The following is a 26919-nucleotide window of genomic DNA, read 5'->3' as shown; positions in this document are numbered from 1 at the left end:
TGTAACATTTATCAGGCAACCAAGTCTCATCAAATTCACTATGCTCGAATCACAAATGCATCAAATACACTAGACTCAGTGTCTGAGCAATCCAGCTGGGCTTTCCCTTGTGCCTTCCCAGTTCCAGCCCAAACTCTCCAGTTTGTTTGCATACAATGGCAGAGCTCCAGTAAGTGGAGTAGAATGTGTCCCACTCTTCTGGACAGTGTATTGTGACCAAGTATTTCTCTGAGGACTGAGATCTCGACAGAGGTTAAGAGCCCAGCTCTCCATGGGTTAGGCTGGTATTTGCTGGTCCAATACGTAACACTGAGCACAATCACCTCAGCTTTCTTCCAAAACATGTTCTTCAGAAGACAGCGGCTAAAATTGTATGTGTGGTTAGAATCAGGCACAGTTTGTCAAGAATCTCAAGCGTTGAAGCAGGAATGTTTCTGGACCTCTGTGCAGGTGATTGTTCAGTTGCTGTGGCTGGGGCAGTTCTGAACACGTGTAACTGATCACACAAGGAATGTTGACACCTAACAGGATTCGACTAAGAATTAATGTTCAAGACTAAACAGGTGCATTTTTGCATTGCAAATTTGGACTTTAGCATCTGAATCCTAAGTTTTATGCCCAAATCCTTTTTTCATTTTTGGCCAACAGAGATGTATTTTAATACTGGAGAACTAGGCCCAAGAGTTGATCCTGAAAACGTGAATCATGTAGGTAATGTTTTCTGGATTGCCTTCATCACAAGAATAAAAGGATCAGGTGGGGAATTAATTTTTTTACTAAAGATAGTGTACCAATTAAAGCTTATCTAAGCTTGCAGGATGATTATAGACACACTGAGACCTTCAGGTTGGAACTACATTTAATCTTACACTTTCTTTAAAGTCACATTTGTTATATTTATTATGAAAGCAGACAAAAATGGCAGAGGGAATCCACCCCAACTCTGTCAGGGAATCCTAAGGAAAGTCATACTGAATTCCAGCTTTGCCCATTACTCTTAACTGCTCCTATCAGGCACATACCATATGGTCATGCAAACAAATACATGCACAGCTTTTTTTTTCTCAGCTAGTGACAAAACAGTTTGAGACCATATGCTGCACAACACATGTGAACTCTCTAATGGCTTATGTGAATTGGGGGAACCAGCTCAGAAGGTGCAGTTGTTCCATGTGTCTTTGCTGTACATGTTTTTCTACAATACAGAGAGAGAATTTGTGCTGTGGTTTCTTCACTATAGTGACTTTACTTGCAATGTGAAATATGAATAACAGTTTCTGTGATTAGTGATAAAATAATTTGTGGGACTGAAAGTGACTTAAATTCTCAATACCTAACTTGGCCTAGTCATTTAACCTTCATGAAACCATCAGTTTCCCCTCCCAAGTCATAAAAATTATTCACAGCCAAAGTTTCTATCAAATGCTAATTTATTCCCAAATGCAAGAAGTGGATCTATATCCTAGTTATTTTGTGAGATCTTTGAGACCATAAGAGAAAAAACCAAAATATTATATATTGGGATGATTATGCAAAATGTAGACAAATTTATACAGACATTTTTATTTCCTATTAAGGTTGTAAGGCAAGTAACACATCTATACAATCATAAATTTCAGAAGAACATAGATTTTGAACTTGTAACACTTTAAGCAGGAAATTGTTGCAGTTTTTAACCACCCAAACTTTTTAAAAAGTCATAACACTCTCTGTTTTAGTTTCTTGGGGACACTTCTTCACACTGATTTTATGTGTTAATGTGCAACCAAATTTTTTTGTTGATGCAGAGATAAGAGGTGTTCTTAATAAAAGAAGGTGCGGAAGGAGCTGATCTTCATGAATTGAGCTACCAAAAAAGGTGGGGGGTGAGGTGGATTAGGGAGGCCAGAATTTTGATGCAGGTCTCTGCTGTTAGTTATACACTGCACATGATAAAGAAGGAAGTAGATTTGCTAACACATCATAGTATACCTATAACTGGCAAGGGCTGTAAACCACTGGTATGCACCAGTCTTTTTACCACAGAAAGAAAATTAAAATTGTTCTAGTAGAGAAGACATCTCCAGCACTGTGTTGACCTCAAGTCAGTCATCATCAGACTCCCAAAATTTTGGAGGAATAAGGGACTATTCAGTGTTGCAGGAAAACAGATTAGGGTGATCAGGGAACATATAACTGATTATTTCAAAGGAAATGAAAATATTTAGGTTTTTTTTAGTGCAACAACATAAAGGTTGAGGCATGATTCAGTCATTTTATGTCACAGAGAGGGGAAGTGGGAAGGGAAGTAACGGCACAAGAGAGAAGGAATATAAACTAATTTGAATATACATGTCTGGAAGTTAGGAGCATGTTCCTAACTATCAAAGATGCAAAGTCTGGAGTAGCCTTTAATCCAAGGAATGGAGTTTATAAAAAGGATTATCACTACTTTTCCCTTAGGTTTTATAAGTTTATGAAAGGGATTTTAAAATGTGTTGTTGTTTTGATGGCAAGAGCTGAATCAATCAGTCCTACATTCCTGCCAAAGAGGGATCAGGACCTCCCTTTGTCAGTCTTAGGTGCCAGAAAAATTTTCAAGATGGAACTGAAAACTTGAGAGAAAAGCAGGGCGCAAAAGGAGGAAGAAAGAATATGTTGTAAAGTTAGCCTTAGTTTGCGTTTCAAAGTAAATTTAATAGAAAATTATTTTCACTAAAATTATTGTGACTTTAGAGCTTGATTTGGAAATGTGAAACATGTAGGTAATGTTTAAAGGCATTCAGTATTACTCAGCATCAGATCTTTAGAAATTAAATCTAAAACAATAGAAATGTATTTGCAGAGAAGACGTCTAATTAAATATGCTGTTAAATGATAATTTTAAAACCACAGTAATTAATTGGCTGAACTGTATCCTTGGAACTTATATGGGGCAGTTAAAAGAAGCCTGTTGACAGTTCTGCATTATCTTGGAATACTGATTTATTTGAACTGCAAACGCAAATCAGGACAACTCCTTCCCTCCTTCTTCACCCCCCCCCCCCGCCTTCCCCCTCCCTGCAAAACATCAGCTCGAAAAGCTTACTTAAATTATGCTCAGAATGCTCTTATTTCTGGTAATAAATAACCTGGAAATATTTTGAAAGTTTACTGGAAGCAGAATATTTTCTGCCAGCTGAAGATAGAAAGAAAACTACTTTTGACACCCCATCATGAGAAAAGCGGTAGAGCACAAAGAAGATCCCAGCCGCGCTGGTTCTTGCCTCTCGGAGTACGTGCGGCGGGGCTGACGCTCCTGGGCGCTTTGGGGGCAGGAGAAACTATGTTCAATCTACTGTTTTTATCGCTGTAGGGGCGCAAAAACTCTTCAGTTGTGCAGCGAGGAGGAAGAAGGAAGGGAGAAAAGCCGTAGCGGTTTTGGCCGACGTACCCTTCGCCCGCTCCTTTTTGTTTTAATAGGGATTTTTGTGAGGAAGGTTGCAGGCTCCTGAGGCTTCTGGGAGCAGGACTCGCCTTTCAGAGGGGGCCCAGCTCCTGCTGGCTCCGGGTGATCGCGGAGGGAGCGCGGAGGGAAAAGTATAAAAGTAGGCGCGGGCGCGGCTGGGGCTGGGGCCGGAGGCTGCCCCCGGCAGAGGGTGCCGCAGCCAAGGGACGGTCCCCGTCCCGTCCGCCCCCCGGCCGCTCCCCTCCCTGCGCCGAGCCCCGGGTGACGTTCGGATGCTGGGCAAGGAGGAGGCGGAGGAGGAGGAGGAGGAGGAGGAGGGGAAAGGAGCGCAGCTTCCCCCGCCCCCAGTCGGGGCCGGTCCGTTAGCGGGAGCGCAGGGCCGGCGGAGCCCGGGACGAGTTTGCGGCGGTGCCTCCGGAGCCTCCTCGGTGCGCGGCGCCGCGCGGGATCTGCGCCGGGCGGGCAGCATGGGCCCCGCGGCACGGCGCGGCCCGGCGCGCCGCCTCCTGCTGCTGCTGGCGGCCGCCGCGCTCCTTCGCCCCCGCGCCGCAGGTAAGGAGCGCGACTCCCGGCTGCAGGGGAGGATGCTTCTGCTCTTCGAGTAGAGGGGTGTATGGGGAGAGGGGAGGCAGGAAAAGTTGCTCCTGTTCCTAGGAGGATTGCGCGTATGCATTCGGGACGGGCGGACCCGCCAGCATCCCCAGGTGGTGATTCATGTTAGCTACTTTTCCTTCCTTTCCTACCTTTTTTCTTTTATTTTATTTCCCCCCCTCTTTCTTTTACTTTATCGTCTTCCTCTCTCGCTTTCTTTCCGCCATCCTTTTATTTTTTCTTTTTTTTTTTTTCCCTTTTTCTTTTTTTCCCTATGTTCTTCTTGGCACAATGGAAACCTGATGGTATGTTCTTTACGAGGGGGCGGGGGTTGGCAGGAGGCGAGGGCAGCTATAATTTTTACCCCGAGCGCATCCCCGCGCCCCTGCCCCACACGGGCAGCAAGCGCTTCGTGTCTCTTTTCGGCCGGCTCAGCTTTCCGATGCTGGTTGGTAGCTACTGGGGGGGGGGGGGAGGCAGGCTGGAGGGAGAAAGGAGAAAACAAAGGAAAAGTTCGGGGTTTTGCCGAGGGTGGACAGCAATGAGCGGAGCTTCCTCCTCTCTGCCCGCCCTCCAGCCCTCTCCTCGGAATGGTTATAATAATGCGTTATTATTTGGGACGTTGAGTATTGCCAGAATCTCAGCGGGAACCAGGAGGGGATTAAAGTTGAGTGGGCGAGGGGGCAGCCGCCGTTCTCGCAGCTCATGGAGGCTCTGCGGGGTTTCTTTCTGTGTGTTTTTGGGCTTTAGAGGGTCCCATTTCTCTGTGTACCTGGTCGACCCTCAGGGACTGAGGAGGTCAGACTCTGGGCTCAGGAAACTCTAGGACGCGCGGTTCAGTGAGCTCCGCGATTGTTTTTAGGGCTGAATAAACTGTCCCTATTAACATCTGACCTTGCGCCGTGGCAGCAGCGGTGCGGCTGCTGAATAGATGCCAGTTTGTGCGGCATCTCCGAGGGTAGCGCCGTGATTTAGAGGCCTTAAGGGAACATGTGGGGTTGGAGAGCCACGATGGTGTAAGACAGTTCCTGTAAAATAAGCCGCATGATTTTTTTTTAATTTTTTTTTTTTTTTAATTTTCCCCTCCTCCACTTGCGCCTAAGTTGTGTGGTGCTTTCAGAGCAGGAAAGGGGAGGCTTAACGTTTTCGTTTTCTCTGGGATGTGAAATGCACCGCTGAGGTAAGAGCTGCCGGATCCAGCTCTTTGATCTTTCATGAAGCCATTCTCTGGAAAATTGCCCTCTCCCCCTCTGCAGCAGATAAACTTTACTCTCAAAGTCCTTCCCGGGAGTCTTTGCCCAGGGACAAGCGGATGACAAGGCTGCACCATTTCCATGCCAGGTTTGTAACCCTTCCCGTTCTGTCCTCGCCGGGCAGCGCGGGAGCTCGGCGGGTTAGCAGTGCCTTCCTCTCCCGCCTTTCCCGGCTTTAACTTAATTGCACCGACGTGCTGGAGGAGACCGATGATGTCTTTAAGGAAAAACAGTGATGCTGTAGATTAGAGGGGACTTGTTAATCAATTGCACGTTTGAAAGAGCTTTTCTTCCCTTTGTTGCTTTCGCTAATCCATTTAGCTCTCCCCGGGAGGTGACAGATGCCTATATTTCCTGTTATTCAGCTCCGGGGACCGAGGTCTTGCCATTTGTTGCCTTGCCATGAAGGGAGAGGGTCAGCAGAAAGATAGAGGTCTGGGAGCTTTCCGGGGCGAGAGCAGGAGGCGGGCATGTTACAGCTCGCGGATTTGGGGTCAGTTCCCGTCGCCTTTATTTTTCCTAGAGCCTTTATTGCTCCCTTTGAAGAAGCTGCCCCGCTGCTCTGCCCCTCCTGCGGGGTCCCGGGCTCCGGGGATCCCCCGGGGCCGCAGGGAGGATGGCGGGCGTCCTCCGAGAGGAGATGCCGGGTTGTCGTCCCCGTCCCCGCTTTTTCTCCTTCACCCTGAGCAGCTCGCTCTGTTTTCCGAAAGCAGCGGCAAAGAGCTGTGCGCAAGTGTCCCGTGAGCTTCTTTGCTTTCTTCCTTCCTTCGTTCTCTTGCCTCCCGCTGCTGCCCGAGAACACCGTCACCGGTGCATCTGCCACGGCCAGACTCTCTCTGCCTTCCCACGGTTTCCCGGAGGATGGAGGGGTGCGGGCTCCCGGGAACCTCTGGCCGGAGCTGCCCACGGGTGGATGGAGCGCCTGGCGCTGGGAAAACGGGCTGGAAAGGCGCTGGGAGTGTGGCAGCGTATCTCCGTCCTCTGTTGTGGACAATGTACCACCCCATCTGCTTGTAGATGCTCTCAGGCGACACGTCAGGCTCCAACCTTCTCTGGGCAGTATAAAATCACAAATTACCATTAAAAGTGTATTTGGGGTTTATAGTTTCTTTTTTTTTTTAGCACTACCTCATACTTGTGATAATCGTTTCAACCACCTGTAGAAAGTGTGGATTCACTCTACTCGATAGGCATGAAGTTTGAGACTCCATTTTCTTTGAATAAGCAGCACCAGTGGTTGAGAGCCCATAATCACAGCAATAAATTCTTGTGTACTTCTATTGTTGAGGGGTATTCTTCTGTTTAATTAGATTTGCTTAATGGTAAACAGAATATTTGTTAATCTACATTTCATTTAAAGGTTTATTTTAAAAAATGTTATTTCAGCCTTTTCAGTGTTCACTTATAGAATATGGCCAGGTGAGAGGCAACGTTGAAAATGGTGATGCACAATGGACCCGGCTTACAGACTTTTGCTCCCTCACCATTAAATAGGAAAAGACGTTTAATAAACTGGAAGTTAATGCTTATGTGACTTGAGAAATATGCAGAATGCAGCGTTAAAAAAAAAAACAAAACAATCAGACAAAATAACAAACACCAAAACTCTGTCAATAGAATGTCAAGGAATGAAACCATAATGGTAAATCATGCCTATGATTTTGAAAGCCCTGAAGTTTGTAAACTTCTACCTAACTTCATAAAGGAAAAAAACACTCTATTTTCAAACTTTTTTACAATGTTTATGGAGAAGTTAATACAAGCATGGATTACTTCTGAATGCCTTTAAATGCTGAACTACAAAAAGTTGTAAAATACTTAAATCTTTAAAGTTGCATAAGATTTAGCTATAGCTCCATCCTGATTTTTATGTAAGAGATTCAGCTCTGGAAACTGTACACAAATAATCTGAAAAAGTCAGTACATCTTTGAGTACAAGGAGTTTGCAGATTGCTTTTAATAAATTATATTGATCACATTAACTATTTTTAGGTCAAATCATAATCAAACTTTTCTAGCATTAATTAAGTTGTTTGTTTAGTGATGAAGTTCATCTTTGAGTCAAGAGTTGGCACTATTTTTTTTTTCCTCTTGAGTGTCTCGATTAAATGAAGCATTTGTAGTAGAATTGCACTTTTCCCCTTAATCTCTTTGTTGCTGTAAACAGCACATAAATGCAAGATGCTGGAAGAAAAGGAGATGAGAGACAAGGCAAATGAATCCTGTTTACTGAGTTTGCAGTTGTTTGCAGAAAAGCTGATCTTATTTCTAAACTCACTGCACTTTGTCTAGGGTGTGAATAGCTTTCAGGAACTAGCATGGAAATATGTTTGACCACTAATTAGGAAACTGACAATCTTAGTCCACCAACCAGTGAGAAGGAAGAGTAAAAGGAAAGAATGGTAAGAAATAGTGTGGTTTCTTTGATAGCTGTGAGAATCTTCTGTATAGAAGACTTGTGGAGTTCTTTTCATAACTTATTCTCAGAGTCGTAAATTCACATTTTAGATTAAATAAAAATATATTTTATAAGCAGTCAGAATTTCAAGCTTTTAATCACAATTCTGATTGAGAGAATTTATTTTAAAGGTCTCTTTGTATTTATTTTTTAACATGGCAGATGAAAAAATATTAAGCAAACTTTTTTCATTTTTTAAAAAATAATAGTTCTTTCTATAGATTTTCACTGTTGCCTTCTGTGGTTGCTCAGAAGGAAGAAATGCTACTTTACAGTATTCCATCTAATTTATAGCATCTGTCACTATGTTCTCCGTGCAAAGAATGGTTTGCTATTTAAGTTTGTTTATTCATTGTGAGGCTGTTGCTTTATAAAGGAAGTTGTCATTAGGCTCAGCATGTCTGGAAAGCATGCAAGCACTCAAATCTTCTAATCCAGTGACTACAAAGTAGTTAACGCTTCAAAGAAAAGGAACGACAGGATTTTGTTGCACTGAAAGAAGATGCATTGTTTGTTAATCCTACTTTTAGTTGTTACTCTACTAAAGACTGCTACAGCCTTCCTAGTAATCATTTGAGACTAACACGGATTTTACTTGAATTACTGTCTTTTCTCTTGGTTTTGTCTAAACGTTAGTAGTGAAATGTCCCTTACAATTTTTTGCATTTACTTTTTCTGGGCCTTTGCCATACACCATTATTCATATGCAGAATCCTGGTAGATAGTTTGGCTGATGTTTTCCACACCCTTGACTCACAAACAAGCTTTTTCTATTGACATCTGTTTGTCCTCCTTGTCTAGCTTGGGAAAGAACTTCCTCTTCCAAGTGATGCCAGCTAGTGATCTTTTTTTTAAAACTAAAAATATCTGTACATGGCTTTCCAGGCCATAAAGTATACTTTTCAAAAAGTCAAAGGGTCATCTCTTAGCTAAAAAATTGTGACTTTGTCTTTTAGATGGCAATGGGTAAAAGCTTTAATTTAAGAACCTAACAAATCTGCATTTTAGTATCACTGAGAACAAGAAATCACAATAGAAATACATTTCACTAAGTAGTACACTGTTATTGCGACAGGCATAAGTAAATGAATTCCACTAATGTTGAAGACCCTGTGTGAGTATCCTACAGACTGTTCCATCCTTCTGAGCAGGTGTAAATGAGTCTGTGTGTATCTCCTTGACCCACTGGGCACACGCATCAGTAGTAGTGTGAGCTGCTTCATGAAGCACAGAGAACATACACCTCTGTGCTGATTGAATTAGCTGATTGAATTAGCTCTTCATGTACATTAGTGCCTTGTGGTTTTGCTGTAATGTGTGCCTGTCTCTGATGGTGAAGAGGAGTGATACAGTAGCTGAGGGAGAGGAAGGGTATCACAGTATTACTGGTTCTGCAGAAAAGTATTTAAAGAAATGAGTGTGCCTGTCCCTCTGAATCTAGAGCAGAATTCACTGACATCTCCTAAAGAGAAGGCAGTATGGTTGGTGAGGACATAGTTTTACAGACACCTGAAATTCGGTTTATTTAGTTAAATCAGCAAGCTGGCTCCACTGAAAACAGCTGTAGAGAAGCAGAAGAATATACGGACAGAAAATTAGTGCAAGAGATAAGGCATTTTTTTCTTCCACTGTAATGATTTTTATTGAAGCAACAGGAAGGTGTGTGCAGTATTCTTTCTTGACCAAAAAGCACAATGTGTATATTGTCATACCTATGAAACCTCTACTGAACTTAGATTTCTGTCTTGTACTTCCTTTGTTAGTCGTCCTTTTATATGATGGCATAAACATTTAATTTCAGTAACTTCAGGTTACTTGTCTTCATCCCTTGCCACTTGTCTTCATCAGAACTGCTCTACAGTGTTCATTTAACAGTTAATCTGGTAAATACGTTTTCAAGGTGAAGTAGTTTCTATAAATTATTTTCCTTGATTTTCACAGTTTGACACCTTAGCATTATTTTTCTTCCCTGTAGTATTGTCTATGTATGAAGAATAACTTGACTGGTTGTATAAAGAAGAGATAAATTCTGTGAGAGTTCTAAAATTCTAAAGGCTTACTTTTCAAAACAATCTACACAACTGTCTAGTTGAATCATATATGAAACTAAAAATGGATTATTCTTTGCCAGAACAGTAACACAATCACATATTCAGTTATTTTGTAGATAGAGAACAGAAAATATACCACAAAAGACAGGAGAAATTGTATTAATGTGTCTTTAAGTATAAAAATTATGGTTTGAAAATGATAAACTTGATTTCTACTGGTCAGAAACACTCTCCTAAGTCAAATGAACCAGGAAAAAACCAAAAATTATTGTATATAAGTCTAAAAGGAATCACAGGGCTCTACGAAGGGCAGACTGCTGCACAAATGGAGGAGATTGGTTTCTTCCATGTCTACAACAGAATAGATGGATGTCATATCTCTGACTTGGTTTGTGCAGGAGACACAAAAGATTTTTTTGAACAACTAAGTTCAGGGACAGAGATAAACACTCCAGGGAAATCCTAGGAGCAGGTTAACTTGAAGTACACACACCTCAGGTGTTGGAACCACGTTTCACAGGAAGATATTAACATTGCACACCGAGGGACAGGAGGTCTGAGATGCAGCAGTGCCACCTCAGATTGGATGAAGATGTTGTGGGACCTTGCTTGTTCTTCTTCTCTTTGGAAGCAGAACAAACAAAGGTCTGATTGTATAAGAATAAAATGTCTCTGGAGGAAAAAAACCAATGTTCTAGAAACATGAATTCAGTTTGCTTGGATTTGCATGAGAAATTATTCATATGAATATATCAAAAATATTATTGAATAGAGCAAGGTCTGCAAATGAGAAAATGGGGAGAAAAAAGGAAAAATGGTGTTACTTGGCACTCTTGGACTACAGCAGCTAAATAATTTTAAAGTAGGTTCTGTCAATCTCTTGTATGAGCCAATAATAAATAAATCTGCTTGAAAGCTTAAGATGCCCTAACAATGTATAAAATTTTCTGCGTCATTCATCATCTGAAAGTTTAGGAAGAAGTTATAAGATATAAAGAGAATGCTGAGATTTTTTTATGCTTAGAATGAGAGAGCATGTATTCTGGATGATAAGTTAATAAGTGGTTTTGCTCTGCTTGTTTCTAGTTTGGGAAAGTGACACAGCAGATCTGTGTTATAGAAAAAGTCCAATAATAACACTAGAGCTACTAATGTTTGCAGCAGTGTTTCTGTATATAATAAAATTTATCCCTTCTTAAAAATCCATAAATATAAATAGGCAAGTGAAGGCTGCAGACAGAGAACCCAAATATAATATCATATGTACCCTTTTATTTCAGGCAATAACAGTTCTGTTCTGGTTCTAAATATGTGTTGGTTTCTACATTTTGCTGACACACTAGAGGAGCATTTTTTATATAAAATATCCTTTTGACATGTGCTGCCCTGATGTATATTTGTCACGCAAAACAAAACATGGAAACTGCATATCAGAGAGCTGACTCAATGCAAATTAACCCTGCAGGATACAATTAATTTCTGTCCAGGCTCCCTGAATTGGATTCCCTCCAGTCCCATGCATCCAAGATCCACCAGCACTGCTGTGGGGAAGAGATGGTAGATGGCTGGGAGGGTGAGCACATGGCAGCCCTGGCAGAGCTAAAATTGCCATGGAACTTTATTCTTGGGCAGAAAATCAGATATGTAAAAGTATCAACATAGTTGTGTGAGCTAGAAATTTTAGAGACAGTTCCACAATATTATTGTAATTGAAGGCTGTCTAAGATATGGATTGTGCAGAGTAAAGCTGAACCTGTGCAGTTTAAATAAGAAAATTCTCTTGCCTGTCTCCAAAGTCTAGTCTGCAAACAGGTGTTTGATTAGTTGTCAGGTTCTTACCACAAACTGCCTTAGCCATTTGTCTTTGTGTTAGAACTCATGAATCTTCAGCAATTGTTGCTTAAGTTGCATTTTAGGAGTTTACTGAGTTTTTCATTGCATTATAGGTAAGATGAGCTTTGAAATTAAAGGTCTTAATAAAACAGTTTTTTCAGTCCAATAAAGAAGGAAATGGACAGAATCAAAGTTTTGTGAAAATTCTAAAGAACTATTAAATCTTCTTGAATATTCTGTAAGTTGAAAATACCAAGAATTTTTTAGCATCTATCTGTAATTTCTTTAAATCTTACTTCCTGTGCAGAAATAAAGATTATACTTCTTTTGAGTAGATGTGAAACATTTCTTTCAGCAAGCTGAAAAGAGAAAAAGAGAGGCGTCTATGTCAGAGAAACCAGAGGATTCCATTCATATAAGAATTTCTTTACCAGGGAGTGGGAAATTAATTTATGATACTCTAGGAACTCAGTAGTTAAAGGATGCACTTAAACATAAAAAGATGCTTTTAAAATTGTAGTTACAGTGGTGGTTAATGATGACTCCTTCCATGGTAGACCAGAATACCTTACAAAGGGAAAAGTAGTAGTATGTAGATAAAATTGCAAGCTTGAATAGGATCTCAACCAAACCTTCATGAGAAAAACATATCTGCTGTTGTTTAAAATTTAAAAATAACTGTGCTTCATAGCTCTGCCTGGAAACAATTTAATACAACAAATTGGTTTTTTTTTAAGTATTTCCAGCCAGACCAGAAGCAGTACTTAATAAATACATTGAAGGGGTGAGTCTGTTCTTTGGATTTGGTTTTGCAAACTCAGTGAATTTGGATGTTTATATCTGAAATTACAGATAGTAATCCAACCCATTTTTCTAAAGCTGATACCACATTTATCTTTTTCTCTCTGGGTCAGTGTAGAAATATGATTCAGAAATGTGTCCTCTAACAGAGGTAGTAGAGAAATTGTTACAAAGTTCATGATACTTTGGTTTTCAAAGCAACAGAAAAAACCCAGCCATGGTTCTCTCAAATGTTATATGTAGAGAGCTTTTGGATAATGTTGCTCCTGAGAAAAATAGACTTATTTTTGCTAGTGTTTTATTTAAGAACATATCACATCTAGAAAATGTTCTGAAGAGGATCATGCTAGTCAAACACAAGAGCATTCAGAGTTAGGAAAGACAGGTTTCAGAAGTTACATTGGTCTGTAATGCAAAAGCCAAATTTAAAGTCAGGAGCAACTTTGATTCTGGAACTTGAGGATGATGTGTCCCCACAGGAAAGGACTGCAAAACCAAAGGTATTGATTTATAGCATATTTCCAGAATTACAAAACCCAGAAAATGTTATCTCACATTTACTGAACACGTATTATGTCCACAGAGGCAATTATTAGAAAGTCTTACTTCAGTGTGAAACCAAAGAGTAGACTAGATGCACTTTTCTTCCTACAGACAAGGCCTTAATAATGATCAGTGAAATACTTGTCATCTTTACTGGCACTAAATCATATTGCCATGGGATTTATAATTTCTAGAAATAGAGAAAAATCAAACCTCAATACTTGGCATTAGTCTCCGTAGAATTTTTTTCAAGTGCCTTTACCTCTGTTATATTTTCTAGGAAGATTGAGGTCTTCTGTAACCACAGTATGGTTGGGGGGAAAAGGATCTAGAAGGACATAGAGAGGTTGGATTATTTGTTCTTCTAGGCAGAACCAACTTCATTGATTCTCCATCTTCATTGGAGGTGAAAAGAGCAGAGATTGAGTGAGTTCCACAGGCAGGCATGCAGGCTTAGTGATTACTTACACTTGTTTGCAATCCAAGTACATTACTTCCTGTTAAAATTTATTCCTCTACCTCTTGTAATTGTACTTGATTTTATTTTTGTGGTTTCTGAAATAGCTTGTCAAACTTTTACAGAAATGCTTCCCAAAATTTTTCTTGTCTCCTTGTAGATATCTGTCTGAACACCTACTGTTTTCTTGGCCTTTTCCTTTACATCATATTTTCTGAATCTCATGGTTGTGCTCATTCTTCTCTACTGGACCTTCTCCAAAACACCTTTCTTGAAGTGTGCTAACCAAAACTGGTATATTCTAGCTTATGCTGTACCAGGACCAGCTGAAGGAACATAATTGTTTCCTATATTTACTGGATGATGTCTTATGTCCCAGATTGAAGTCTGACTGTTTTGTGGCTAGGTGGCCTTGCTCAAGCTCTGACCCACCCCAGATCTTTCACAAAGAATTGTTGCCAAGTCCCTGTTTGGTACCAGTGAAATGGTTTAAGCAGGAAACTTTTTGCCTGGCTTCAGTCTATTGCCCGTCTTTATTCCCACCCTCTCCATACCATTTTTTAGCTGATGTTTGATTCCGTTTACTGAGACCAGAATGTTGGTAGCACATAACAGCTTGGTGTTGCCTGTGGAGTTCAGTAAGGCAGATATCCATAGCACTGAAACTTGTGAAGCTCCATTGTTTCAGTTAATCACTGAGACTTAACTCTGATGGTTTTCTAAGGAGCTGTCACTTGCCTCTATATAAAATTCCATGTCTTACCTATGAGAATGTCATAGGGAACAGCTCCATCCCTAACACCTTCAGGCTATCATTCCATAGAGGATAGGAGGTGTCATACTATGGTCCTCAGGAGCTAAACTTCCAGCAGCAGAAACTCTTGTAACATGTGTAAGTCTCTACTTCTGTGGTTTCTTCTCAAATAACTTGCCTTTCTGTAACTGTCATTTCTATAACCCCTGTAAAGTACATTTTGATATTGTACCAGATTCATCAATTTGAAAGACAGAGAGTTCATACCTACCTATTTTCAGAAAATAATTTTTTTTTCAGAATTCAGATAAAGACCATAGAAAGTTTTACAAATGACAGTTTTCTCTCTTACACTCTTAATATCATGCCTGCATCAATTTCATGGATTAAAACTGTACCCTTTAATCTCACACTGGATCATGTATTCCTACTTCTTTTACTCTTTGAAGTCCCACATTGATTGAGTAGTTGCATGTTGTAAGAACAAAGCAATTAACTAAAACTACTCTAGCTTTGGAAGCATATGATATAAATTAATTTTTAAGCATTAATACTTACGTGAAATAAGTTATGGGTTTAAAATTGTGAAACTGATGTAAGAATAAATAGGTGTAGTTGTCATTGTCTCTACAGGGTTCTCCTAATTTCCTCCTCATCATCCCATTTTCTTCCTTCATCTTATTTTTCTGTTCTTTGATTTAATCTTTTTCGCTATAGCATGTTTCCTTCTGATATTTGGGTGTTTTGTTTTTGAATGTTTTCTTTCTGACTAATTCTTTGCCCATTTAATAGCACTTTAGATCTTAGGAATTCATAGATGTGTTATGGTTGCCTACTAAGTTCTTCAGTGATCCACAGTGGCTCTTCCCATCTGTCTGGAAAAAGAGTTCCTGGACAGCAGGTAGGAAAAATGCCTCCAAAGAGATGATTTTCTGTGACTGAATGATTAGCATGCTTCTTTGTAACTCTTGTTGCTTGAGAATCTGCTGGTATCAGCACCTGTACTTATTTTATCATGAAATAGAACACTAAAGTTAGCAAAGAGTGGTATGGGAACAGGTGCTGTGGATGGACATGTCTGAGCAGAGTGTCTGGTCTGTGAGGAATATAAATGCCTGTGGGGTGTAGAAATGGAGTTAGGGTTGTAAGAATATGTGACAGCAAATTTAATGGAGTTTAATGTGTTCATGAGTGTGGAGTGGCAGGGAACTGGAAACTTCAGCTGCTGCATCACTACCATGGCTCCAGTGCTGTCTTGGGGAAAGTCCTACCTTATACTGTGGTTACTTTTATCTTCTTCAGGACATTCAGTGTAACAGTGGCTATGTCTTTCACCCCACTTCTATAGCAAGCTTTGCTTAGGAAAAAGAAGGGAAGTGACATAGGGCCAGGCTGTATTTCAAATACCATTTTGAATTTGAAACACTCAAAGTGAATAGAGGTGTGAAGGAAAATTTTATCATCTACAGGTTCTGGCCCTTTGGGAGCCTTAATATGGTAGAAAAAACCAATGGACTCTGCTTTTTTAGGAAAAAACCCATGCTTTGATTTTCTGCATGTCAAAACCATAGTTGTGAAATAGTGAAAATCATTACATCCTTTATTATTGTACATGTCTAATGTATAAAACTATTTGTGTTCTTTTTCCCCCATCTTTGCTATTTTTCCTAGTGTGGGGATTCATTTCCCCTCACCCTTTTATTTTTTTAACTCCTCCCTTCCTTTCTTTTCCCCCCTTTCCTTTCTTTCCCCTCCCTTTCCTTTCTTCGTCCCCTTTCCTTTCTTCCCCCCCTTTCCTTTTTCTCCCCTTTTCTTCTCCCCCTTTCTTTTGCCCCTTTCTTTTTCCCATTTCCTTTCTTTTTGCCGTTTTCTTTCTTTCCTTGCTTTATTTCTTTCTTTCTCCCTCTGAACTGATGAAAGCACTCTCTTTGGTAATTCTGAGTCAGTTGGGTCAGTCCTGGGCTTTTCTGTGCAGAGACTGCCAAGATTTTAGAAAATATGTAGTGGTTTAGGGATTTAGTTATATGTCCAAAAGGGACAAGATTTGAGACCTCCAAATGTCTTTAATTTAAAACCATAATTTGGAAAGGATCTTTCCTGAGTCCCAAGAGAAAAAAGCCAATACTTTCATTTATACAATTAGTCATCTATCTCTGCACCATTAGGGTTGTCTTCCCTCCTGAAAAGTCTACAGTTTGTTTTGCTGCCTTAACAAAAATGAGTTCAATTGATTTAATGTTCTGTTTCATGATGTGTCTTATCTAGGTCATAGTGTAGCTGTTAACAAGATATTTATGAAGTGGTAAGAATTCTCTGCTCTGCGGTGAATTTAGTCTCTAGAGTAGGGCAAAATGCTATTTAACTAGCAAATAAAGCAGTTCAACTTCAAATTATGTCAAAGTTAACTGCAACAATTTTAATCTTTCAGTAACCCCCTAAATATGTAGAATGTCTGGAACTGCTCAGAACTTCAGTAATTTGACCTCTGCTATAGAAAAAGCATTTTATAAAAATTAATATTGTAAGTAGCTATCCAAGGAAGGGATTTTTTATTTTATTTAGAAACCAAGTTATTACTTTTATAATATGTGCAGACTGTAAAAAACAGCTAAAGACTAAGACCCTGAGCTCACTTTTTTTGGCGCCCAAGACTTGTTTTACTGTCTTATCAATTACTGAGCTAAATTCTTCTAAGTATTTGAAGCTGGTATTTGTGACATTTTCTTGCAATTGTTTTGTCTGCCATGTAACAATTTTTTCAGCAGGTAATTCCTAATACCTGCACAGTTTTTATTGGTGTTTGACATGATTACAGTCACAGTGGTGAAGGCACAGGCAGTAGAAGTATTTGTGTTCTATGTGTTTCCCAGACATGCAGTGCAAATACAGTCTTTTTAAAAGGAATTCTGCATGAACCACTGCTTTATCATAAAAAGTTTTGGAAAGAGCACTGTTTGGTATTTCATTTACGTATATTGAAGCAGCAGTGGTTTGTGTCTGTGTCTCTCATGTTAACTAAAATAATAGTATGTGAGCACTTCTCTCTTCAGCGGTGTATCAGCAGACCTTATACCAGGCACGATTTTTGATGTATTGAATTTTGCGATAAATATAGACTAGCACTTACATGATAAGTGAATAATTAGCGACTTACATCACTAATTCATTGGCCATGTTTCATTAGCTCTAGAGTGCCACTCCAACTCTGTGGAAATAGTTCTGATTGGATTATCAGAAACTTAATTTTCCATGTATTTAATTCACATGAACAGCCATTTCTATGGAGTCCCTATTTCTGGCTTCATCTAGACAGGCAAACCTTTGAGAGAGTAATGTGGAATAGAATAGTTGCTTTAATCTCCTTTCTTGATGTATGTTTTCATTAGTATAATTATACATCTTAATGAAAATAAGTCTTCATGGAGATTTGATTTCATGACTAATGTGTGTTTTTGCATTAAGATAGTTTATAGTTCACTGTATGTTTTTGTTGAACTGGACAACAATGAGTGAACCTTAACCATCTAAAGACAAACCTGACTATGTCTCTGTGAGACGGCTTGGTTAAGGAAGAATGTGAACCATGACTTGCTCATACTTAAGATCCCACAAAACTGTTTATGCAAAAATCTATAGGCTGTTCTGCCATTTCTCTCCCAAGCAGCTGTCTGCTGGGATGAAGGTGTTTAAAAGATCTGGTTTCATGAGCATATTTTCTATTTTATTTTACTTCTAAAACAGTTATCTTCCAGAAGGATGAAGACATTCATTTGTGTCTCATTAGTGACATTATAAATTGCATGAGGAGCAGTGCTGTTCTGGAAGCAGTCTCTACATTTTCTATAAGATAGACAATTAATCTTTATTAATTAAGGTAGCATTTATACCTCTTTGATAAAGGTAGTAATTGTTTTTAACTCTGTAAGAAACCATAGAGTGTTTTACATTTTTACATGAATAAAAGATTAAAAAAAATAAAAGGTCAGACCTAAATGATCATAGTATATTCTTATAAAATTTGAACTGAAAAACATTTAACTTTCCAGATATGCCTTTTTGTATTACTTATCCATTAGTGTTCAGCATCTAAAATGGAACAGGGAGTCTCATTTCACTGACACAGTCATAGCTGTTGACTGTGTCTAGTTTTGTAGAACCAGTAACATCTTCTGAAACTCCTGTTGCCAAGGCAAACAAAATAATGAAGGCTATTTAATTTTAAAATTGTAGGAGAAAGTGAGATAGTTTTGTTTATGAGAAAAATGGAGCAGAAGGAAGTGTGAAGTGTGCTGAGAGCAGAGAAGTTTTAGTGTAAGCAAGAGTTTCTGTACAGTGTGTCCTTGCACATGTGGCACCAGACATGATTGTGCATTTACCTAATATAATGTTTAATGGAGAACTTGGCAAAAGTCTGTAAAGAGAAAATGAAACATCAAAATGCTAAAATAAAAGCTTTATGTCAGAGAATTCCTGTTGTTGATTTGGATTAAAGTAATCAAGTAACTACCTTTCTTACATTTTTATCCAAGGAAATACAAAATTTAAGCTCTTACTGTATTTACATATCCTGGTATACACGTACCCTACTGCATTTAAGTAACTTTGACTAATTTCTGTGGTTCATTCAAAATGATTACTTGTTAAAAGAAGGGAACAGATAATACAGCATAAATGGCAAAAACTCATCAACATTTTATGAGAAACAGTATCATGAACAAGTTATCAACCAGAATTGCAAAGAGACATATAAAAATCTGATTTCAAAACAGAACGTATAGAAGAATACTAGGAATTTCATAATTGGACAGAAACCAACAGCTGTTCTAAAGTGACTGAATTTCATGTATTATCTTGCTAAAATTGGTTTATTTGAAGATAGGAAAATGTACGTGAACAGTTGAATAATTGACTTATGGAATCATTGTGACATATTTTTAGTATATGTTTAGAAAAAATAAGTATTTTTCTAATTGTTATCAGTGAATCGAAAATTAAAATACTTCATCTACTAGATTTCCATTAGTAATTTTTCTATATGCCATCATTCACTCAAGCAGGTAGCAGGCTTTAAAAGTTTTTTTGTGAAGGACAGACTTCCAGGCTTCAGAAGACACTGAAATTTTTGCAGACATAGGAGAAGGGATTTAGTCTGAAGGAAGAAACTGAAATAGTGAAATAGTGGAGAGTTTTTTTGGGACTAGAAAGCCAAAACATCATCCAGACACTGCTGCTGTAGAAAGAGCTTGCTTACCTAACTGTGTATAGGGTTTTTTGGGTTTGTTCATTGTTGGTTTTTTGGAGGTGTTTTTCTGGTTCAGTTTTGTTTTGTTTTGTTTTTTAGCTTGGCTTGGTTTTTTTTTTTTTTCCATTTTATTTTACAGGAGAAACTGTACATCTTTAATGGAAGTGGTGGAACAGTTTGTTTTATCAAAGTGGATTTTAAGATGCTGCTGACCACAGGAGTAGCAAACACTGCTCAGCTATTTTGTCTGCAGTTACTTTTTCCCCCCTAATCCTTTATCCTTTTTTACACAATTGTAGAATGCAAAGGCTGATGCTGGCTATAAGGTAATACTACAAAAAGTGTAATGCTCATCTTCAGGTTTTATAAAATGGCACAATTCTGTTGCAGTCAGTGGAGCTACAGTGAGGGTGCTACTAAACAATTTAGACTGTCTTAGACTTGACTGATGATGTTTCTGTGTCTTGAAGATACTTTAGCTTAGAAAGTCTGTGTTCAAGTAAACTGGCCTTCCCTTGAAACATTATAGTTGTAAATTGTTGTAAATAGCAACATTCCTCTTGCTTCTTATCAAAATACAGGAAAGTATTTAGTCTTGCACTTTTGCATGTCTTTGCAATTGCTTCCTGTTGGATTACAAGATATCTGTTTTTGTTTTGTTTTCCTTTTTTATTAACTTTTAGTTAAATGATGGCTGAATGATATTGTTTGGATTGCTTGACTCTAGTTTATAGCCATTCATTTTTGTTTGTTTGTTTGTTTGGTTGGTTTTTTTTCCCCCATCAAGGGCAAATCAGAAAGGTGGGATATTTCAGACTACTAGTAGGCTAGGGATTCTTTCTAAAGGCAAACTGGTTAAAATGAAAGAAAGTTTAAAAATTTTGCTTTGTGCATCTAAATTGTACTACCTTGATAGATATGTTAATGGATGCATATATTTTTATATATGTAGAAGTGTATATAAATGAAGCATATTCTTCTCTGAAGTTTGAAAATTTTCATTTGTCTAAATTAGTTTTTCTAGCTTAGTTTAGCAGTGTACTGTCCTATACCTCTCAATAGGACTTGATTTTGGTTTTTATCTCACTGTAATGAGTGTCCTTGAAAATTCTGCTCATAGATCTGCTTTAATTTACAGCAGTTTGCATATCTTCAGGTTGATCTCTGTATTTTTACAGAGGGAAGGCTTTCTGAGAGTGCTGGAGCAGTCAAATACACAGCCCAGCTAATGGTCATTTGAGCAATTTTTCTTGATAACTGGGTTTACAGTGTGGTCATCCTGAAGAGGCTGATGTTCATTTGTGAGGTGGATAATAGGGCAAGGAATGACAGAAAATGAAAAGAACTGAACATTACTTAGGCTAGACACTGACTAGGAAAATGAAGTGGAAATACACACCTTTTGGGAAAATTAGGGTTGGAAGTGACCTCAATTCCTCGTGGGATCCAGGCCTCAAAGCAGGGCTAACATTTCTGTGGCTACTCTGCCTTTTAAGTTAAATCACCAAAGAAAAACAGATATCACTAAGGCATTTTTCATTTCTCTTGGCAGTCATGGTTTGCAGTGTCTTTCACATTTCCTTTTTTTTTGACTCTGCAAGAATTGCATCTTGAATTAAAAGTAGTATGAATCAAATTCCAACCTGTAATGCTTGATTGCATGGGGAATGATTTGACAGCCTGAGGTTGCCAGGAGCATTTAATTTCTCTATGCATAATAGGAATGATACTCTGAGTCAGTGGGGAGTGGAGATCTTAATTTAGTTCTTTAAATATGAGGTTATATAGCTTTAATTGCTGATAATACCTGACCTAAGCCCTCTCCCTTTAGCAGGCAATGCATCATTTGTGATTTCTTTTATTTGCATTGTATACTTTACATTTGAAAAAGAGTTGTTTAAAGTGTTGTCTGGCCTCAAGAACTCTTGTTCTGTTTAAACAACTGCTCTTTTTGATTGCCCTTGACCAGCAGAATCTGAGCTGTCATTATATTTTCCTAATATAATTTAGGCAAATTCCCTCCTAGGTCCTGTGTTTCTCTGACAAATTTGAAAATGTTTTCAGGTTTATTACTCTACTTTTCAGCCTTTCAGAAGAGTTTTCTTCTCCCCCTTTTTTCTGTGATCAGCAGTGTAAAGTTGTGCAGTTCAGAGCGTAAGAATAAAAGGGAATAATGACTTCCTTGCATTTCATTAAATGTGTGGTATTGTAATTTGTATTTTGCAACAATCTGGGAAGCAACATTTGCAAATTTGGGAAACATTTGCATTGTATGCAGTGGTGAAATTTGGCCAAAATTTTCTAACTTGGATGTTTGAAGTTGCCTGTAAAATTTAAGTAACTCCAGAAATACAGAGTATCTGCAGATTTCTTCAGAAAAAAGCCACATGTTTTTTAAATTTTAAAATATTTTTTATGGCTTTTAGTCCTATTGTGACATACCATGTACAAGAAGATTATTCCTGGTAGAGGTTTGTACTCTGCTACAAGTCAGCATTCATATTCTCCCATCAGAAAGATAGCTCAGTTCCAATATACTGCTGTAACTGTGAAAAGCACGTAAATGAAACACAAAATACTCTTCTTTCTTGTATATTTACAGTATCATTGTTTTGATATTGGTTTTTCAACTATCTTTTGCAGCAAGGCACAGGATTTTAGCCTTGAGTATTCAGGCTCACTTGGAAACCTGTCTTGCTGATTCTTGGCCAGTTAATAGTTCCAAGTGGATGCAATTTAATAACCCTTGTGCTGTTTTGATTTGCCTCCCACACCATCTGGTCTATGTCTTTCTCCTGCTCTTTTTTTTTCCTCCTGTCTTAAAGGATAGTATTTTTTCAATAATTCAAACTTTCAAGCATGTCATCTGAAAGTGTAGCTTGCTCGGAAACTTCCCTGTGCAATGTGTATTCCCAGAAAGAAGGCTTTCTCTATGTACAGGAAAAAGAACATGAACAGGAACCTGTGGACAGGTTGGAATGGCAGGAATGTAGTGCACACTAAAGATGTCTGTTTCTTCACACTGAAATATTGTTTAAACACATTTCAAGAGTTAAATTATTTCATGGCTCCAAGGTCTCCTGGATGGCTCTCTGTATTTCTCTCTAGTGGCCTCCACATTTAATTATTGGAGAGTGGCAAGAGATGCCTTTGAAATACAAAATCACTCAGCCTTTACTGAGATGAAAGTTAAGTGTTGTGATGAAGCTTGTATCTACTAACTGAGCTTATTTGTACTTGATTTAGTAAAGATAACTTAGAGTAGTGCTAATTAAGCTTAGCTCTGTTCGTTGTAATGTTTCAAAAATACTGGGTGAGAAGTTTGTTCATGTTGTGTGAAAGTGTCAGTTCTTGACAACATGTTTTTAAATTTTGGGTGATCATTTCTCTGCATGGCCTGGGTGCTTGTTCTTTAGCCTTTATGTTTAAAAAAAAAAATCCTTTAGCCCTTGTTCAGTTTATTTCTGATTTATGCATGGCTTTTGTAAATCTGATGTCTGTGTTGTGTAGACTGGAAAGACTGAAGGGGTGGGTTTTGCTCTGCCATAAATTGTGGGTGTAGGCTGGGAGTAGTACTGCAGAAGCACCAGGAGGTCAAACAGTGGCACCAATCCTGCAAAGAGACAAGGGAGTGCCGAAGGTGTCCATCTCAGGCTTGGCTGGGCTTGTGTTGCTGTCTTCACAGCAATTCCTCAACACCTTCAGTTCAAATTGGAGCCTTCCTCAAACAGGTGACAATGGTGTCTGGCTCTGGGGTGGGTGGGGGCTGTCCACAGCCCTGTGTCCAGCTGTGCCTGCTCAGTCTGTGCCTGCACAGGCGCCTGAATTCCCTGGCAGAGAAAAGTGAGCTAGGTGGGTCCAAGGGGCCTGTGGGCACTGGCTCCTGCTACCTCAAGGACTTCACTAACCTGTTGCCCCTTTTTTTGTTCTTTCCTAATCCTTGGTGCTGTACATATTTTAGAGCTCTGTGTGAAGATGTATTTCCTTTTTCCAGAGCTGTCCCTGTGATTATGGATGGGAGATCTTGAGGCAGGAAGCCAATACATTTACAACCTCTGTTTTGCCTAGCAGAATTGGTCTGGCGACATTTTGATGTAGTCTCTTCCCTTTTCCCCACCTTCTTCTTCTCCAGCAACCTGGTTTTCCTTATCAGTAGTCAGTTTTTGGTTTGCCTGTCTCTTCAATCAGCTTGTGCAAGATAAAGGCTTGGTTTCCACTTCTGCTTTAGTGAAGTTAGTTTATCCAAAATCCAGATCTACAGATGCCAAAAACTGCATCTGAGCATGTGCCATTTCTATAATTTTACTGAGACTTAGTACAAATTACTTTGCTATTAGAATAAGTTAAGTATTTTATTTAACCTTTTGCATAGTTTGTGATTTTTTGGCATGTTGCTGTTATTAAAAAGAATCAATGATGCAAGCTTGCATATATGTCTGTCTTACACTTTTATCAATTCTGTTTTATGTACAATCTCTAGTAGATACCATGCTTATATCCAAAAGAATAAAAAACACCCAAACCTACATAAGTAATGGAATTTTTGAAAGTCTATGCTATGTATTATTTCAAACCATTTTCTTCTGTACTGAGTATAATAATTTCAGCTTGGCTGGGTAAAGAACTCTAGTAAATATTCTCAAAACGAGGTTTTCTAGTTGATTTGTCTTGATAGATTTCAAGAATTACTCGGTCTTTAGGAGAAAGGAGTGTTTGGTTTTAATTTTAGAGAGAGAGTGAATTAGGATCTTACTCTTTTTGTTTTTTTCTGGTGATTTTTACATTCCTGGTCATCAGAAAAATGGTTTGATTGACATTTAGTCTATATATGTGACCTTTGGAAAGAATTTAAAAGATTCTTTTTCCCTAGTTCTGTCAGTGTTTAATTTCTCTCAGCTGTGTAGTAAATGTGTAACTTGAAGTATATGGGAACAGTGTGTTCATGCAAAATAGCATTTCAGGAGAATCTCTGTTCCAGAAAGCTTTATAATTTTGACATCCACATTTTCCATAAGCAGAAATAGACTGCAGCCTGGTTAAGGTTAACTGAATTTTCAGCAGTGCAAATGATTTTGTTGCCTTTTCCTTTTGTGTTGTTGCCTTCAAGGGTTGTTTATTGTACATGGCAGCAAACACATTTCAGGAAACCTGCGTTCCTTCTGGTCTCCTGATGTGCCTCTCAGGGTGCTTTGATTCAATGTCAGGATCAGACTAGATATGCACTGGTCCTGTATTTTTTGTTTCCTTTTGGAAAGTTTCTTGGGCAGGGAAGAAATGAAGATGTACATCAAATTCTGTGCTCTGCCGACTCAAGGTGCTCCCAGCCAGAGTGTTCAGCAGAGCACTCATTCCCCATGATGCAAAGAGATCACACCTCCCTCCTGAGAATTAGGGCTTGGGCATTTACTTTGCCACAGTGGGCCACGTAAACATTTAGGACCCAGCTAAAATAAAGACATACTGGATATCCATATGTGACTGTGGCATTATGTATCTCATAATTTGTGTGGATGAAGATCTTGTAGCAGTGGCTCATGTTCAGAGCTGGGAAGGAAAGGTATGCAAGTGAGCAAAGGAACCCTTGACACTGGATGCTGATTTTAAAATCAGCTGTTTTTCTTGTTCCACGAACTTCATCAGAGAAAGTGTGACTGATTAATGCTCCATTTTCCACCATCTTCCCCATGACAGAGTTACTGTCAGGTTTTTATCACCATGATAATCAGATTTCTTTTCTCCTAATGAACTTCTAGCTGTAACTTGTAGATTCAGTGGAGTGTATTACATTGCAATAGATCAAGTTGTCCATCACCATAATAGTAAGACAATTTGAAAAGAAGATTAATTTTATGAATTCTGAAGAAGTAGGCTTGCTGGGGCGTGCACTACTCTACAGAAGGCAAAATATGTTGCTGTGGTGTTTTTGTGGTGAAGGGCTGATTCTACTCCCCAGCGAGCGTCACGCTCTCCTATTAGTAGTGAGGAGATGTAAGAGTGCCCTTCTCTCTTGTTTGACAGGCTGTCATTTGAGGCTGGGAGTTTTGCCAGCTAGTGACCTAGTGTATCCAGTTTCTAATCTGGGTGAACTGTTATTGAGAAGGTGGTGGCCTGACAACTCTGGCATTTCCTGGGGTTCTCAGATTACTGTGACACCATGTGATTGGTTTTTCAGGCTGAGTCTTATTTGAGTTGAACCATTTTTACTGCTTGTAGTGCTAGGAGTTTATCTGTGACTTGCAGACTGAATTACATTTTTTTATTTGCTACCTACCAATTATTAGGTTTGTTGCTGAAATTTATGGGAACTCAAAAGAGTCTTTTTGTGTAGATGCCTCCTGCCTTACTTTCTAAAGAAAGCCTTAGAGGAAGACAATTAGCACTGCTTGCCTTCTGGGAGCTCAGACTTCCACTGTTTTTTGGTTTGAGCAGTACATATGGAGAGCTAGATGCGTTTGAAGCATGAGATTCTTCCGTCGTCTCTTGGAACATTGTTGATGAGTTATATAGGTTCATGATGGAGTGAAATAGATTAATGTTTTTCTAATATTAGGTCTAAACGAATACAGTTGTGTTTTGTTTCACTTTTCCTGAGGATCACTTGAAAATGGAAGAAGAATGTAGGTGGCCATGCAAACTTAAAGCAAGGATGTTTCATGGTATTCCTCTGGTATCTTCTCTGGGTCTAGCTAAGCTGTCAGATGATGATCATCACCCACTCTTCAAAACAAGCTACAAAATAAGGAAAAAGCTTGTTGTCAAAAATCTGGAAGCAAAGTTTTTTTCAAGAGAGGTGTTTGGAATTGGTGGTGATTCATGCTGACTGTCAGTCTGAGGCCAGACTCTCTTCCTGGGATTTAAACATATTACAGGGAAGATGATCTTGGGTTCATAACCTGCTTATTGCATTCCTGACTGTGGTACAGAAAATATTTAAAAGAACAACAAAACATTTTTTAGCTTAATGTAGGTATCTTTTCTCACTTTTAAAATCCATTATCATTACCTATCTTATTGAAAACTAGCTTCTTTTATATTTCACATTTTTATGTATTAAAAGTTTTCTTGTTCTGTTTTGAAGGTGTTTCAAACAGAATTCTTAGCAAGTTTCATTTGGTTCAGAACAAATACAATTGACCTTTTATTCTTGCCTTTATTGACCTTTGCTTTTATGAAAAACCTGTAGCAAAAGTTAGCATAAATTGACTCAAGAAAGTTATACATCTAAGTCGCTTGGCTAGTTCTACTGATTAGGGTCAAACATCAGGCTTGGAATTCTGATAATTTATCTGAACAAGAGCAACAAGGTTTATCTTTAACTTGAGTGAAAAATTTATCTTGCACAACAAAGCAAACAATATTAAAGATTTTCCTAAACAAAAAGATTTGATGTGTGCCTTGATCTGTTTATGAAATCTAATGAAAATAAATTAATCTCCATTTTGTTATGTTCCTAAGTATTTACAGTTGCTCAACAGTATTAGAAGTAGGTTTGTTATTATTGACTTGTAA

The 26919-nt window shown here is 38.7% G+C and overlaps 1 protein-coding gene across 1 annotated transcript in view; it reads left to right on the top strand.

The window, feature by feature from the left end:
* The first annotated feature begins 3684 nt into the window (after positions 1-3684).
* ROR2 (ROR family WNT receptor 2) overlaps positions 3685-26919 on the top strand; it is a 140894-nt gene continuing 117659 nt past the window's right edge. The window contains exon 1 of the mRNA XM_077790230.2: positions 3685-3979. Coding sequence (XP_077646356.2) covers positions 3700-3979 — 280 coding nt within the window. The 5' untranslated portion in view covers positions 3685-3699. The remainder of the gene's footprint in view (positions 3980-26919) is intronic.

This window comes from Lonchura striata, chromosome Z (assembly GCF_050655825.1).
Source record: "Lonchura striata isolate lonStrDom1 chromosome Z, ASM5065582v1, whole genome shotgun sequence".
Lineage (NCBI taxonomy): Eukaryota > Metazoa > Chordata > Aves > Passeriformes > Estrildidae > Lonchura > Lonchura striata.
Note: the sequence above shows the minus strand (reverse complement) of the source record. Positions and strands in the feature narration are given on the sequence as shown.